The sequence below is a fragment of the Vitis riparia genome, chromosome 1 (assembly GCF_004353265.1).
Source record: "Vitis riparia cultivar Riparia Gloire de Montpellier isolate 1030 chromosome 1, EGFV_Vit.rip_1.0, whole genome shotgun sequence".
NCBI classification, from domain to species: Eukaryota; Viridiplantae; Streptophyta; class Magnoliopsida; order Vitales; family Vitaceae; genus Vitis; species Vitis riparia.
Genome location: NC_048431.1, coordinates 8,007,981 through 8,026,013, shown reverse-complemented (window position 1 = coordinate 8,026,013; position 18,033 = coordinate 8,007,981). Strand labels below are relative to the sequence as shown.

The window sequence follows — 18,033 nt, the reverse complement described above, 5'->3', positions numbered from 1 at the left end:
TCTGCCCTTGTTTTTCATGCAATTTCATTAACTTTGACCCCTTGCCTACCTAAAGCTACGTGACACATGAATACCCTAATTATTCTCTTTCCATTTTCTTTTACCATCACCTTTTCTATGACAAGTGATGTCTGGACAAAACAAAAATTATATGTGCTGTGTAGCACCTACCACCTGAGTAATATTTCTCCAAACAGACCCTTTGTTTCCTTGTACACTCGTGAAAACCATGGTTTTGATTATTTGAAGTTTTTGACACAAACCATGGAAACTGTCTAATCACATCGGATTTGATTCAAAATTTATGATAAAAAGAAGAGACAAAACAAAAACAAAGGAAGATGATACGAGATTAAAATTTTGCTTAATGCTGTGCTTTACTAGACAATCCCAAAAGCAAAGAAAATGCGAAAGAGAGAGTTAACCATACTTTCTCGAAAAACAAGCAAATAAGTATGGTCAAACCTGCTCCATGTGGAAGAAAAACAAAAGTGAAATCGATTCGATGATCATATTTTTTACGTGGACTAGGAAGCCAACGGCCACCTAAGGAGTGAATTTGTGCAATAGAGAAAACATTTTTGTCGGGATGGTGTGACTTTTTATCTTGATAAGATGTTGAATTAGATAAAATAACTTTGTCAAACAAACAAGGCTTTATTTATAGGGAGAGAGAGAGAGATGGGGAGGGGGGCATCTTTCTCTCTTTCTATCTTTCTATCTTAGACAATGAGAATGGTCACTTTGAACGTAAGCCTCCCCACCACGTGTGTTTGACTTTCAATTATTGAACAAAGAAGACATTCCCTTTCTCAAATGCCCCATATTAAGGTTATGTTGCGCTGCCTATCCACTTTGTTCCGACAATTTGGTACTAAGTAGCCTTATTTTAGACTAATCACGCCCTCCTAATTCATTTCTTTTTTACTTAGCGGGCGTTGCCTACAACACGTGTCGGATTTTGTTTATTATATTTGTTTTCATCTTTCTGCGGCTTTTGACTCCCATGGTCGAATTGTGAGGGTTTTACGTGGAGCACCATCTCGCATATGTTTTTTCTTTAATTATGGTGAATGCGCCTTCGGCCCTGGGGTGGGGGAGGTCGGATCTGTTGGTCTTCGTCCTAAATCAAACTATTCGTTAGACGGGCAGTTATTAGTTATTTTTTTATTTTACATTTATTAACATGTTACTTGTATGATTGATTAAGACGTCTTTTAGGAATTTAAACTTTTCTTTTCCCCCTGGTTTTCCTCTTACTTTATGTGATTAAAGCACTGGGCTGGAGCGAATATGACAAGATAGATGGAATAATAATATAAGATGTTGAAGAAGCGAGCCATGGAGCCATGGGCCATGGATCCATGGAGGGGAGGCAGCGTTACCAAACAATGTGTATATAAAAGGATGGAGTCCCTAGAGAAGTAAACGGAATTCTCCCTTCCCTCACATCTCACTGGCTCGCTTCCAGCTCTTTTAACACTTCCAAATACAACAAAAGAAAAGAGGTATGGGATTGGGGGGTTGATGGCTGATGAGTAGCGATGGAAGAGTACAGCAGCGGCTCAGCCTCTACTCGCTCTGCTCATCCAGTATCAAGGCATGGATCCAGCCGCTGATCTGCCTTTCATATCTCAACTTTCTACCAAAAGCTGTCACTCTCCAGGTACCAACCCCCTTTTCCTTTCCCTGTGTTTAAGACTGCTTGTTTTGCTTGGCTTAAGGCGTGTTTGGGCATGCACAAACCGCCTGTAAAGAATGCATAGGATTAGAGCCTCAAAATACGTGCTTTTGTGAACTTCGAGAGCAATGGGGGGAGGGGGAGTGGGGGACGGAGGGGCTTTGGGTGACTGGCATAAGGCTTCCTTTTGCAGTTTTCACTGATCCCATCAAAGTCATCAAATCAATCAATCAGTCATCAAAACTGTAATGACCCCTAAGCTTAGCTTGCTTTGCTTGCTTCCACCGAGAGAGAGAGAGAAAGATGGAAAGCCTAAAGAGTCGAAACCCGTGAATACTTGACTTCCTTTTGTTTTTATTTGTACATGGGGGCCCTAAATTTTGAAAAGCATACTTGCTCCATTCTTAGCCATCACCTGCCTAAACCAAACTCAGTTTGAACTTTGAATATATATTTTTATTTAAAATTAAATTTTTTATATAAAAATACCCGTTCTTATAAAAAAAATATGAATTTTACCTTATCCCCTTAAAAATTATTCTAAAAAAAAAAATTAAATAATAAAATTCTTAATCGAATTTAAAAATTATTATTTTTATTTAAATACTAATAACTTTTATATTAGCATTTTTGCATATAGTCTGTTAAGGGAAAATGTGGCATCATTATTTTCTGAAATAGAAATACAGTAAATAATATAAATTAAAGCTAGTCGGAATTTATGCTTTATTTTTATTAAAATTAATCTTTTATTAAAATTAATCTTTTATCAAAATTGGTCGTGGATTAAATAAAATATTTTAGGCGCTGGGATAATTGTGTGTTTTTTTTCATTTTTAAAATATAAAAATTTAAAATATTTTATTTTTATAAATAATGAATATGAATTTTGTATTTCTAAAAATTAGAGATAAGAAGATGTTTGATAAATTATATTATAGAAGTAAAAAAAAAATACATATAGTAACTTTTGTGCTATATTTATGCCTTAAAGCATTAAAAAAAATGTTAAAAATTAAATTATTTTCTTATATTTAATTTTAACACAAAAAGTATAAAACAAAATCAAATATAATTTATATTAATTATCAATTTATATATTTTTAAATTATTTAATATTTATATAAAAAATAAAAAATAAAATAAATAAATTTGAAATAGCAAATAAAATAATTTATTAATCTTAAATATATATTTTTTATTTTCATTCTTTTTTTTTTCTTCTCCTAATTATCCCTATTTTCTTTTTCTTATATTTTTTCTTTAATTTTTTTGAAAACCAAACGTAGCCTCAAACTCCAAGAAAAGATTAACCGGTGAAATATGAATATATATATATATATATCTAATATAATATAATATTGAATAACTTTTTATAACTTAATTTTATTGGCTAACCATTCAACTATTTCTTAGAATTATGATATTTTTGGAATTCTTTTTATCTTTTATAATTAATAATTAATAATTTTTTTAGAATATTTTAGGGGTGTATGTATTATTCTTTGAACACATTTATTATTTTTATTGATAAATAATAAGCTCATTAAATAATAATATTTGAAAAAAAAAAAGTATTAAGAAAGATAATTTTTCATATTTAATTTATTATAAAAAAATATAAAATATAAAATATAATTAAAATTACTTATTTTAAAATAATTTAACTTTTATATAGAAGAGGGGAAAAAAAAAAAAGAAGAGAAATTGGTTTGAAATTTTTTTGAAAAAGCATAGAAAATTAGTAAGGACCAAATGCAAATAGGGTTTAAATAAAATCACCCTAAATGTGTATAAAAATTAGATGAGAGGATGAATCTGTTCTTTTTTAGCTTTTTGCATGTGAGTATAAAATATAATTTTATTCAATTTAAATTAAATTATTATAACTTTAAGTCGTTATCACATATATTTAGAAAGCAAGATATATAAAGATATCTAATTAACTTTAGTTAATTACTTAAATTCTTTATCACTTTTTCATGACATGACATACAAAATTGTAAGATGAAGCGTGAGGAAGAAACCTTGGGGTTCTCCTTGTCAAGGAAAGCAAAAAGTGAGAAATTTACAAAAAAAAAAAAAAAAAAAAAAAAAAAAAAAAAAAATCTTTTATGAAGTATATAGAATAATTGTGGAGTGGGAGATGAATATTAATGAATGAATCGGGTGTATGGAACAACCAGATTCCTGTGGGCCACAGTAGATGGCATGGTAATTCACAAACCTTAGTCATCCTTGGAATCTTCTAATGTATTATTAACTTAAGAAATTCCTCTGTTGGCAACCTTTATTTTGGTCACCTTTCTTCCTCACCTCTCTTTGGGCTTGCCCCCACTTTATTTTAATTTTGTATTTATATGATTTTCTATGTTTTATTTTTAGCACTGTTTAAGTTTTTGCTTATACAATTCGGTTTTTCCTAAAAATTAATCATTAAAACACATTGATATGTGAATATGACGATCTTCCATTCAAAATGAGTTATTTATGATTAAGCAAAATAGTGGAAACCAATATTAAGTGATAAATTTTAGTTATATTTCAAGTAAGATGATTTAAGCTATTGTGGTATAATAGAATATAAGATATTGAGGACGTGTTTGACACTAATTTCAAATAATGTTTCTAATATTTTTAATCTTTTTAATACTTGAATGATCAAAATTTTGAATAGTTAGAAAGATTAAAAGTTCTTCCTAAAATCATTATCAGATGAATTCTTATTCAGGGATTAGAATATAAATTATTTTTAGTTCTTTTTTTTCTCTTAGATACATGGTTAGGGTTTTGTTTCTTAAATTATCAAAATTTTATATATAGAAGGAATATAATATTTGTACATGCATATGATGGTATGTATGATGTATGATATAAAAAATTCAATTCCAATAACAATCCTAGTGATATAATATTCGGAATATCTTTGATTCTTATCATCAGTGGTGGATTGAATAGATGGAAGTTTGAAAAATATGGAGGGTGGGGTAGCAGGGAGTAATGTTTCATTATGCAAAATATGAGTGAATTGCCAATCCTAGATTTTGTAGTCTTTTTAAAACTTAGTTGAAAACAAAAAACTTCATCAACTACACATATTCACAACTTTTACGTCCAAATTTTAGGAATCAAATTCTAATAGAAGTTAAAAAATCATCCGATCCAATCCTTTGCCTTATATGGTTGGTTAAGAAATCGAAGAAATTGTTCATCTATGAAGTGAGAATAAAATTTCTTATGGAGACGTAAGTTTATTTTTCCTTGATCCTACAAATGAAGCAGTTAAAAGTTTTTTTCTGAATTTTTTTTTTATTGAAAATTTGTTCTATGTTGCATTTATGACTTCGGACTCTACCTTTAAAGTCTAAAGTCTCGTGTGGAATATTGCCCCAATGTGAAACATTTAAAATATTCCCAATTTTTAGTTCAACGATCAATCATTATATTGAATTGTTGATGTTACTATTTGAGTTGTAATTCAAAATTTCAAACTTTAAAAGGTTCCTAATTTAGAGTTGTATGAGACGTGGTCAATACTTTCTAAATTCTCGTGTATTAGTCCATATTGGTTTGCACATGTTTGATAAACCAACTTTCTATTTTTTATTATTATTATTCTCTTTTTCCATTTTATTGTTTTTTAATATTTAGTTATAACATATGAATCTTTATTATGATTTTTCTATTTTTATAATATAAAATATTTTAAATTAAAATTCCTATAAAAATGGAATTTATATATAAGCAAAGGCACAGAAGATTGAGATGGCATGGAAACAAGCCATACCCGTGAAACACAACAAAGATGCTGCTAATTGACAGGGAGGGTTATGATTAGGGCACATTCGGACATCGGACTTCAGATGAAATTTTTGAATGCCCCCCTTTTATGCTTTGCATGCCCTTTCAACCTTAATCATCCATCACCTACATTTGACTTTTTTCCTCTACGAATGACATTTCTTTTTAGGTTCATGTTTCAAGTCAATTGTATGGTGCAGCGTTATCATTTTATTGCTGATTCCTCTATTCATCTCTCAATTGTTTCATTTTTGGCTAAACTTTGTGAGTAGATTGGAAAGAAAATTGAGAATTTGTGGATGGTATGTGATGAAGCTTGAAGGTAAAAACAATTCAAGTCATTCGATATTCCCAAAACATCCAAACATGCCCTCATGCTCTTTACATTTTAATATTGTAAAAGAGTGGAGACAGCGCATTTTTGCCATAGAAAGTAATGCTTGTGCGATGACTTTGCGTAGACATTTGAAGGGGATTTTATTTTATTTTATTTAATAATTTACAAAAATAAAAAAATTACGGGGGAAGTGATGTGTATAAAAACTATTATATAAAGAAATAGGAAAAGGGATTACCGGATTAGCTTTGAGGGGCTCTCAGAGCTCTGCCTCTCGGCACCCGCGTGTGAAAATCACACTCGCACTTCATTTCTGCATTACAGCAAATGCGAGCTTCCAGTTAACTTTATCTTATATTTTATTTTATTTTTTTATGGGGGTGGGAATTAAATTTATTTTAAAAAAATATATATGTATATAAAATTATAAATATAAACAACTATAATACAAAGGTTCTCTACAACTCCACAGTTCATGTGATATTGGCCTTTTAATCTTCTGCAATTCTCATCATTCTTCTAGAAGAGAATCATGGAGGAAGTGTACGGTCTCAATTCGACGTCCGACTACTCCGACAAGGTGCTGATGTCGCCGGAGAATCTGATACTGCCGGCGGATTACCAGAGCTTCTTCTCCTCCGCAGCCGCCTTTCGTGACTATCGGATTCCCGTGTTTGGATCGAACGAGCTAATTTCGGTGGCTTCTGCTATATCAGAGACTGCTTCGATCACGCCCGAAATTCAACGAGAAGAAGATGTGTCTTCTGTGATCAAAGCCAAAATCGCTTCCCATCCTTGCTACCCGAGATTGCTCGAAGCTTACATCGATTGTCAGAAGGTGAAACTTCTTTTTCATGGTGATGAATCCGAGGATGAGGCTTAAGATGGGGCGTCTTCATGAGTTGTTTCAAGTGTTTTTAGTTTTTCAAACTCGAATTCAACTTTTCGAAGTTTTGGTTGTGGTTCCAGTCGCCTATAGAGAAACCAAGTTTGTTTAGAGCATTGAATTATGTACAGTGATGGCGCTTTTCTCTTAGTCATCCGATTTCAAGTTAATGAGCTTTACATTATCCAGATAACTCCGATTTGGCCGTAGTACGTTGCGTTTATGGCTTCTATGGCGGATTTATTGTTTTTGACTTTCGTTTTAACTTTGGAGATCTAAGCCTTTTTCTGTTTTCTTGGAAAAGAAAAGTGTATAATGAATTGCGTTTTTCGTTTGCTTTGAAAACCTTTCAAAATTGTCATTATTTTCCTGTCAATTTCGCTATATTTCCCTGGCAACGTGCCGCGAAAGTCCTTAGTATTTACTGATCTAACTTTCCTGTAATTTCTCGGAGGAAAATTCTAGTCGCTTTTGTGTTCATTTGTACTTCGCTTTTTAAGCTTTCGGTTTTATTGGATGCCTTTTCAGGTAGGGGCGCCTCCGGAAATTGCGTGTCTGTTAGACGAAATCCGGCGAGAAAACGACGTTTGTAAGAGAGACGCTGTTTCAACGTGCTTAGGAGCCGATCCTGAGCTCGACGAGTTCATGGTCTCTTTCTCTCTCACCCTCTCTCTAACCGTTTATCTTCAATTTCTAATTTTCCTCTCTTTTTCTCTCGTTCCCGCTAGGAAACATACTGTGATATGTTGGAGAAGTATAAATCAGATCTCGCAAGGCCTTTTGATGAAGCTACGACCTTCTTGAACAAGATTGAAATGCAGCTGGGCAATCTCTGCAACGATGCATCCATACGAAGCCTTCCCGGTAAGTTTTTCTTCTGTCGGATGCTTTAATCGTGGGATTTTATTTATGTTTTCACACGCATATTATTGATTTTTGAGCTGTATAAGGAACTCATGTGAAAATCACCATAAATCGTTTCACTGTAATCGCTCAGACAGATGGGCTGTTCATGAAACACGATAGCGTGAGTTGCCGGCTCAAGCTAGCATAATGAACACCATGGAGGACTGGCCATTGCCCTCCTACTCCTCCTAGTCCTAATGTCTATCCTCTTGCTGTTTGTGCAATGAACCCTCCTATTGAGAACACCAATAATGCTCAGAGAATACTCCTGTTTTTGGATATGGCAATAATAAAAAAGAAACCAACAACAAAAAACCCTAGAAATGAAAGAGACCCATGTCTTAGCTTAACGAAGGTTGTCTCACTTCACTGCTTCTGGTTTTAAAAAAGAAGAATAATCTGTGAGTTTTATTTGTTTGTGGTAATATCATTTATTAAGGGAAAATTTTGATCAAATAAAATAATAAACAAATAATAAAGTTAATGGCACTGCAGCAATGGACCTTATAACAGTATTGGGGCTGTGCCTTTTCAGTTCAGTGGTATATGGGGCTAGGTTTACTTGCAATTCCCAGTTCATATCGTTTGTTGTGTTCGTTTTCTCTTCAATTCCCTTTTCTTTTTATTTTTTTCCGTGTCAGAGAAAATGAAGCTAGAAAGTATTAGAGATTCTGATTTTGACGTTTCAGATTTCATTGATGACATACTGAATAGTAGTTTGATAGTTTAAATACATTGAAGATGAATGGTTTCTTTTAAAACTAGTTAAAACTTTTGAGGCATAGGTGTTGGTTTGCAATTAGCCAGAACTGTAAATCTGACTTAATTGCCTCTCTTCCAGTCCTTTTCCTCTTCTAATTTTAGATTAGCAATGGATTCTCTCATTTATGATATTGTCAGATTATAATTTTATATTTTGTTTTAATCCATGTCACTGTAACTAGCATACCTTTTTATGACAAGACTGGTTTGAAATTTAAGTTTTGATAAAATGTAAAAGTAGTGCTAAAGACTCCAAACAGGTGTCCCTATTTTTCCTGATGGACACATAGCACAAGTAATTGAACTTTAGGCTAGACATAACTATGAGTATGTGAGGAACCAAACCAAAGAAACTGTAAACACCTTCATTGTTTCATTTTTGCATGCTTCAAATTTTTTTTGAGCGACCCTTTTTTTTTTTTTTTTTTTACTTTCTCTATTTGATCAATTTATTGAATTTGAATGGAACCACTATTATACATGAAAACTCCTGTCTAGAAAAATGCCTTTAATATAGTTTTAGGGGAAATAAGATCATTGTTGTTCCATTTGTTTCTTTATTCTTCTTATTTGATATAATATTGTATGACCTTACACAGTATCATCTTTCCTCAAAATAAGAGCTACCACCTTTCTAGTTTTCTTAAAAAGTGGGGATAGAGTGTTGGCTTATCCATAAATGATATTACCTTGCTTTTGTGGTTTTTATTTGAAGTCATAGGATAGGAGATTCTAAGGTGAAGAGAATATATGAAATTCTAATATTAGGAAAATTTGTATACTTCTGTAATAGAAAGTTCCATGATGGAGAAAGATTTGCAACGTCTCTAGGTAGGGCAGGATGAAAAAAAAAAAAAAAATTTATGTATTTGATTTCACATGGGAGTTAAAATTGCTTTCCATTTCCTTGGCATGTGTTGGGGAAAAGGGGGAGGTTGTCTTTGTTTGCTCCAAAGGAAATCCTTTCCAAGTGCTGATTTTAAGTTATTTAATTTAATTAATAGTGTGAGATTCGTTTTCTTGATTGTTGTGGTGGAGATATTTCCCATGCTAAGAGTTGTTGGGCTAGATAAATAGCATGCATATGTGTGTGTGCGTTGTATTCACAAAATTCTATCGTTTTAAAGTTAACCTAAAAGCTAGAATGATGCATAAAAAATTCTAACCTAATTGTATGTGCATTTTCTAGTTTACATTTCATGTATGTTATCCTTTTTAATTAATTGGATTGTGCTCTTTCTATGGGCGAAAAACAGTTAAAAGCTTTGAAAATCAAAACATGGATGTAGTCTTCATGCTGTATTGCATCTATTTTTAAGTTGTCTGTTGTAAAATAAAAGGGCCTGCTTATTCTTTAAATGGTGATGGTAATGGCCTGTAATGATCTGGTCTGGTAACTTTATAGAATTTCAAGTTCCAATAGAGCATGCATAAGTTGTGCATAGAGTATGAGGGAGAATTTAAATGGGCATTGGGAATTGTCTAATAGGTAAAAGTAATATTTGCTCCCATAGAGATATCTTCTTGAAGGTTGTATTGGATAATTTTAAAAAATCATGCATATTTATTGAACCTAAGCCAAGTTTAGTTCATTATTACCCTTAATCATCCTCGTCATCAATGATAATAGATTCAAATAGGAATCTCACTACTCACGTGATAACATTGATCTCTGCAACTTTCTAAAAGGACTGATGTTTTGGGGCTTGATGATGTGCTTCCGCACTTTTGCTTCTTTGACATCTAATTCTTCTTTTTATTTTTGTTGAATTCTTGAATCTCCTTTTAATCTGTGTCACTGTCTATATCATTAAATAATGGTTGAAACAATAAACAAGTAAACAAAGTACACTTAGCCTACAATCAGCCTTTGTCATTGATACTGTTGATTTAGTAATTTCTTTATTGGTTTAAACTACAAATCTTAGCTTGGCGTGAAGTTGGTGCAATTTTAAGAATCTATATCAGAGAAAAGCTGTTGTTGTTTCTATTTACAAGGAGTGGATGTCATGCAATTGGCATGTGTAAAACAGCCTTAGATGTTCAAAAGGTACTGAACGAAATAACTTAATGCACTTTTTGCATAAAGAAATGATTTAAAAAAGGATGTAGTCTTGTATATCACTGTAATGAGGTTGGTTATGGTTGGCAACTATTATTGTTTTTGTTTCAAACTACAGATTAGTTTTTCCAGTAATGTTATTACTACAATTGTTAGTTGGCCTCGTGTTCTCTTTGTCTTCTCGGGTGCCTCACCGGCTCTTTCTTATCCCAGTCTCTTTAGCAGATCTAATATTCTTTAGACGTGCCACCAATGCAGATGTCCACATAGGACATTTTGTTGGCATATATTCACATGCTTCCATTGAATAAGGTGGTGATCTGCCAGGCTGCTGGCCTTTGCTTCTCTTTCTGGTCTGTTGTGCAGCCATCTTCTATGTTTGTTTAACTCTCCATCTGATGCATTCTTGGACAAGTGCTTTAACAAAACTGTTCTCCTCAGGATTGTTATTTGTTAGTCTATTGCTTTTGCCCTTTAACTTTTGAAGCATGATAATTTTTTAACATAGGGTTCAAAGTTACTGTGATCTTGTTAAGTCCTCAGATCTTGGGGAATTGCTGCAATGATTTTAGGAAAAAGAAGAGAATCCCTGAAACTTATCATTTTCAAGGACTGATTGTGTGGATCTCGTATTATTTAGTCCTAGCATTTCTGCTGCTATAGTCAATTAAAAGTCTGCAGCTGTCAACAGGAACATTATTGAATTCGAAATGTATAACAAGGATCCAGGATTTGGCATTACATTAAATTACAAAAATGTACCATTAAATGTTAGGTCCTATGTTCATCCGTTCCTTCTGGAATGGTGACAAGCAAGGTTTGCTCATCCTAGTTGGTCTGAGGGCTGGCAGTTCAATAACTGGATCTCTTTGCTTCTTACTCATTCCTTTGGTCTTCAATTTTTCCCAATTTATTTTTTTGGGAATAATTGACTGGGTTGGTTCGGAGCTGCGTCAATTTAGTTTCATTGTTTTCCATATCAAACATGATGCTTCTTCAGTTGCATTGCATTTCAAGTTTTTTTAAGGCCACAACGGGAAAAGCCCTTGCCCTGTGCATTTTCTCTTTGCTGCATAAAGAGTCTATTGCTGAGTTTAAATTACAGGCAAGAATAATTATCGAATCCTTAGGCCAGATTTGCTTGACAAGAATCAGTTGATAAGAGAAATGAGAATGAATAATGCTAGATGAATTTTCACGAGCATTTCGAAGCGCCATGCCATTGCTTGGCTATAAAGATGCTTTCTCCAGTTATAATAGGCTTGCATTTAGAGGACCATTGAGTGAAAGAAAAGAAGCTTGTCCAAGAGTCTCGTAAATGCTTTTAGGGTCTTTATTCTCCCGAGTGATACAACACAACAAGATTGGAATGGGCGTGATGGTTTCCCAAGAAAAGTTTCAGAGAAGAAGCCTGGACTATAGATACACTGAAGCATGTGGTGGGAAAGGGAGGGAGAAAAGAACTGGTCTCCGTCTTGTGAAACCCTTCCAAAGCGCGTTATGGGGCCACCGGGTTATCAGATGTGGGGTGGAGAGTGAGAGGAGGTTGTATGGAACGTAAAGGAAAAGGGCGTTATGGGGGTAGTGTAGGCCAACTTTACGAGGCCCACTCCGCTTAGAGCGGGTGTTCGGATTTCACATGGACTCCCGCTGTTTCCGCTGTGAATCAGCTTTAGGGGCCTCATCAACACCATCTCTCTCCCACCCACCCCAGCTTCTGCCGCTGCGTAGTGCTTGTCATTTCCATGGACATTTGTTCACTTCTGGGTCTTTGTGCCGGATCATGTATGTGAAACGTGTTTTCTTTACTGGGGTTTTCTGTGGGTCCCTCTAACCCCCACTTGTTTCTTTCCCTATATTCATTTTCGGTAGCTTGGGCGTAGAGTCTTTTTCTAATTGTTTTGTTCTTTTCTCTGTAATCCATAGGCAGCGTAGAGCGTAGAGAATCAAATTTGTGAGGGGAAAGTGTAAATTTTCTTTTTAAAATTATTTTTTCTGACTGACATTTTTGAAAATTTACAGAACGTTCCATCTTTATAATGATAATACCACCGCCTATAATTTTTGTATTATTTTAATTCTATTCTTTCTCTTTTGGGTCTTGAAATATTTGAATAAAAAATTGAAAAAAAGAAAAAGTAAAAAATAAAAATAGATGTAAAATTAGTAAATTATTTTTACACGTATTTTTTTAAATTTTATTTTATTTATATTTTTCAATAAAAGTAAATAGTTTAAAATAAATAAAACTTTAATTAATTTTTAATTTTTTTTAGCAACTTACAATAATCGAATGTGGCTTTTTATATGTTTTTTCCGAAACAAGAAAAAAAATGAGCGCTATTATCATTAATTTTGGAGTAGTGTAATTCGTTCTATGTGTACCTACTTACCATAAAGTTACTACTAGCTAGCATTTCTATGAGCTTGTCAGCAAAAGTTCCAAGATCTTATTCCACCCATGCAAGGTGCCTCTGGAATAAATTTTGGGGTTTGGTGACAATATGATATATATATATTTTTTTGTCAATATCTTATGGAAAAAGGTAGTCATCAATCCAAAAAAAATTGACTTGTTTTTAGAAAGGTTTATTTTGGAAATGGTTTTATTACCTTTTGATTTTATCTAGGTTCTAAGTCCATACATTTTATGGTTAGTCCTTAGTTTTATATTTTAATAAATGGTAAATTATTTTGATGGGACTGTAGGCATATTTAATAACATATAATTATTTTCATTTAATAATAGTTCAGATTTTATGATGCAATTCAGAGGTCCAGAATCCAGATCATGTGGACGGTATCATGGCAGTTTCCTAAATTTTAATGGAAAAAGATGTAATATATTTAAAGGATTGCACTCGTGTCAAACCGATTCATCTGCTCTGATCACACCTAATGCCACTGGGAGTATGGGCTGGATTGAAGAGTGGCCAGTGCCACAGTGGTCGTGTTACCTAGATTGCCGAGTTTGTCACAGTGCTAGTCTGGGCTTTCTCTGCCACTTTGATTTGATGACCGTACCGTCTCGTCAATACTGTAGATACTGACTCAGAAACGACGGAGCAATATCTCCTCTTTTTCTTTCTTTTTAAATAATTATAATTTTAATCTTTGCAACTGGTTTGGCGGTCAGAGAGCTATGTGGCCTTCCATCTTCGTCCTCCACGTTCGGTTTTGTGTTCTGTGAGTCAAACCACGCATGCTAAGCTTTTTTATTTTTTAATTTTTCTTTGCTTATTATTATTATTATTATTATTTTCTTTCGGATATTATCATTTATGCAAGTTTAGGTATAACCCTCCATGTTATTTTGCTGAAGGTTATTTGCTGTGATTTCTTCAATGCTATTCATGGTAAATTGAAGATGGATTAATTGAATATTAAAGTAATCAACCTTTTCGATTTCCTCTTCAAATAGGCGGCTCTCTTTTGGCTTAATTTTTTAATCCAAATACGAAGTTTACATCATCAGAATTTAGGCACCCTAATCGAATTTGTGACTCTGATTACTTTCTCACGTGTGCCAATTATTTTAATGTCCTTTCCACTGCCCAAGTTCCCATCCATTATTAACCCTTGGACTGGCTGGAAACACTGATGGAAGGATTCATGCATCCTTAACATGCAATAGAATGATTCATACATCATTAGCATGGAAGATCGAGATGCTGGCTGTATGGGGTAGTGGCAGCTATTATCATAAGCTTTACTTTTGATGCTTTACCATAAATCTATATTTAGTACAATAGCCACATACTACACAGCTTCACAAGACTCGTCCATCCATTAGAAGTTATGTGAATGATTGGTTTAAGAGCTAAGGACACTAAATAAATCAAAACCTTACCTGTCTCTACTGTATCAGAAAATGTTATGTAGATGATTGATGCAAGCGACTTCTTTGAATGTGATTTGAGGGATATGGTGGGTTTGAGTGGGTGCTTGCTTCTTTTCAATGACAAAAGTAGCTGCAATACTTTTTTTTTTCTCATGGAAACTTGTCCATAACCCATTTTGGATCTACTTAGGTAAACTTCAAATGGAAACAGGAAAGCTAAAACTGAATTAATTCAGTTACTATTTTCATTGATTCGTTTATGCCAGTTTGTATTCTAAAATAATATATCATATCTGATAAATGGTAGCACATAAATACCAGTGATATAATTTGTTGATATAATCTTGACATGTCCTCTTTTAATAAAAACTATACTCAATTTTAAACTATATGAGGAACATAAGCATACTCATGAAACTAGAGATGAAAAGCCACTTGAAATTAATTTGCTTTGAGAATATGATGTCCAAGTGCAGCGTGCATGATTGCCTTCTAGAAAATTAAACTGGTCTTTAAATCCCTTCTTAAAGCTCAAAGATGATTGTTTAAACTAGTCTATGAAATTTTGGCGAGTTTAATTGTTTATCTTGAGACATCATTCAAATTGGGTCACAGGTGTAGCTGTGTTGGGTGGATGAGGGCATTGCCATTTTTTTTAAGTTTAAGCTTTTTCTGCAGTTTCTCCAGGTTATTAAGTTGTTTTCATTATGTTTACTTGGGCAATGATCTGGCCAGATGAAGCTGTTGTGTCGTCTGATGAGGATTTTAGTGGAGGAGAGGAGGTACAAGAGGCTCAACCAAGGGGTGAAGACCAAGAACTTAAGGAGAGGCTCTTACGGAGGTTTGGTGGTCGAATAAGTTCCCTCAAGCTGGAGTTTTCAAAAAAGAAGAAAAAGGGAAAGCTGCCAAAAGAAGCAAGGCAAACACTACTTGAGTGGTGGAACCTTCATTATAAATGGCCATACCCAACGGTAAATATTCCAGTCAGTCTCCGCCTTAACTATGCTGTACCACCTTAAATGTTGTTCTTGAACTCTTTGTTCTTCCGGAGTGTTTACCAATGACAATGAATCTTGTTGTGGTAGTCTGATACTCCAATAAGATAATTTTTTAACTTTTGAGTGCTGTATTTGGTTTGGCTCGTTTTCGCAATTGAACCATGACCCATCTTTAAAAGAGGAAGAAATGTCATCTTATATATAGGTTTAAAGGGGTTGGAGTCGTAATGGCGTCCCGGATGAGAGTGGTAATGATGCCATGGAAATGACCTTTTTTTTTTCTCTGTTGAGCCACAAACCCAACCCATCCACGTTTTAGAAATTATTTCCAGAGGTTAGTCAGCTAAAGTATAGATTTATGGAAGGAAATTTATAGTAAAATTTGCTTGATTTCATTTCTTCCTTTTCCTAGGCGGTAACTGTGTGGATAGCTCACTGACTGCCACTTGTTGCCAGCACTTAAAGTGGGGACGATATACTAGCCTATGGACCAGGTCGAACTAGGTTATCACAGGAAGTTATTACTTCAAGTCCTGAGAATGAAACTGCTCATTACATATTAGACTTCTTGCAAATACTTCAGAAAACTGATTGAGCTGGTTTAATTCTACTGGACAACAGAATGGAACAAGTACATTTCCATTTGACATCCTAATGGTCATCCAAATAATTTTGGGCAGTATTTTTGCTTTGCTGCTGTGATGGATCTTGTACTTTTGGTTTACCTATATGTTGCTATCGTGCTTGTAAGTCTGCACTTTGTGTTTTCATCTCCTTTATAGTGTGGGAATGCATAATATTTTCTGAGTCTTTGACCATACCGCTTTTTCTTATATAATAATCCAGGAAGCTGATAAAATTGCACTTGCTGAAACAACGGGTCTGGACCAGAAGCAAATTAACAATTGGTTTATAAACCAACGAAAGCGGCACTGGAAACCATCAGAGAACATGCAATTTGCTGTTATGGATAACCATTCAGGACAATTCTTTACAGATGACTGAGGTGCTTGTATATTCTTAAATGTGCATACTCATAATCCAATGCTTGTGTTGGGCTCATGTGTATATCCTGAAATATGATGTCCAGGAAGTTGAAATATTTGTTTTCTGAAAAGAAAAAAGAAAAAAAAAATCCCTATTTTGCTTAATGTATATTCTCGAACTTGACCTATACTGATAATGAAATGCTTACATAGTTTGAATGACTAATTATCTGGTCATGCTTGCTTATTTATTCCCTTTGGTATATGTTTGTGACATGGAAGGAGTTCATAGTCATTATCTAATATCATGTTTGCTGTTGGAAACCAACAAATCTGCTCTTGTATACAATTTGTCATGCGCGCAACTTGGTTATCACGGTGATAACAGGTACGAGGACTCCTTTATAGTCCTTTTTTGTCTGTATATTCACGTGCTTAACATAAAGAACTTACTGCAGGTGGAGATTTGCTTTTCCTTCTGTGTTGTAAAATTGAGAGAGAAATGATTAGTCTGCTATTAAACAAAACAAAATTCACAGAACAATTAAAAATTCGGTGTAAAATGATTTTGGCTGGCTCGATCCTGTAGTTTGTTCCTTTCCTGTGGGTTTCATTTACCATGAATGATTCCACCTAGCTCACCTAATATTTGGGCTACTTTTTCGACTTAAAAAGCTTCCCTAAATTGCCTTGATGACTCCCCATACCCTATTCTTCACCACATGGGAAGTTTAGATTGATAAGTTATACTATGCGGGAGGAACACTAGAAAATCTCAAAGTGTGGATCTTATACATGTTCCATTATAAATGCCCATTTGTTTTGAAAGCATACTTCTTTTCTATATAGTTTGGAATAGCCTTTCGGTGGGAGAAACGTTTTCTTTTTAGTGGAAATTCTTTTAGTCGTCTACTTTTACTTGCAAGAAATATTAAGTTAGCTCAAACTTTATACATTTCTGTTGAAAACCTAATTGATAAATTTTGGATAATTTAGAGTGAATTTAGGATATGTTTGGGCCATGGAATGGAACCTTTGGGAATGGGTGGTGCAATTCTTTTTTACCTATCCCAGTATAATTTCAATGGGTTGCGAAGTTCATAAGATGGTGGGGAAATACGAGTTTACTGATGCTACATGGAATGGAAATGATGTAGCACCATGGTTTGTTGAACTTTGTATTCTGGTTAAGTTTGGATTATCTGACCGATATGTCCCGTGGAAGGTTGGTAGTTGGTACCAATGAAATAGGATTTCACACTATTGAATCGCATCTTTTTTTTTTTTCTTTTATTTCTTTTTCCTTTTTACCTTTCCTTCCCAATGAGCTTAAATATGGATGGATATGTGTCTGCGATAACGTATGGCATGCAGGGAGAGAGACATGTCATAACTTAGACAAGAAGAAAAGCCAGGGGTCTTGATAGACTTTGATAGCATGTCAATGCATGAGGAGTGCTATGAGTGTTTGGGTATTGGCTTGGTAATCACTTGAGGTGGCAACATGCCCATTTGGGAGTGATTAGGCAAAATTAAAGTACTAGATTTCATGGAGTTGTGATTTTTTCTTCAAAATTGATGCATTGAGAGAGTTTTTAAATGATGTAATATTTTTAAAAATTGTTTATGACCAAACAAAATCCATTATGTTTGTGGAAGCACCTATGATGTCTCGTCGCATTAGAATTTGAGAAGGCTTAATGTTTTTTTTTTTAGGAAGAGTGACTCTCTGTCAGCCTAAGGTTTTCCATCATGAATTTTAATAATAACAAA

General features: G+C 33.9%; 1 protein-coding gene across 1 annotated transcript; it reads left to right on the top strand.

Annotated features, from left to right (window-relative positions):
* Positions 1 to 1,477: 1,477 nt before the first annotated feature.
* On the top strand, positions 1,478 to 16,486 carry LOC117903949 (homeobox protein knotted-1-like 6). The gene is made up of 6 exons (XM_034816500.1): positions 1,478 to 1,666; positions 6,343 to 6,657; positions 7,234 to 7,353; positions 7,434 to 7,569; positions 15,012 to 15,247; positions 16,121 to 16,486. The coding sequence occupies exons 1-6, from the start codon at positions 1,535 to 1,537 to the stop codon at positions 16,277 to 16,279; spliced, it is 1,098 nt and encodes a 365-aa protein (XP_034672391.1). The 5' UTR covers positions 1,478 to 1,534; the 3' UTR covers positions 16,280 to 16,486.
* Positions 16,487 to 18,033: the final 1,547 nt, after the last annotated feature.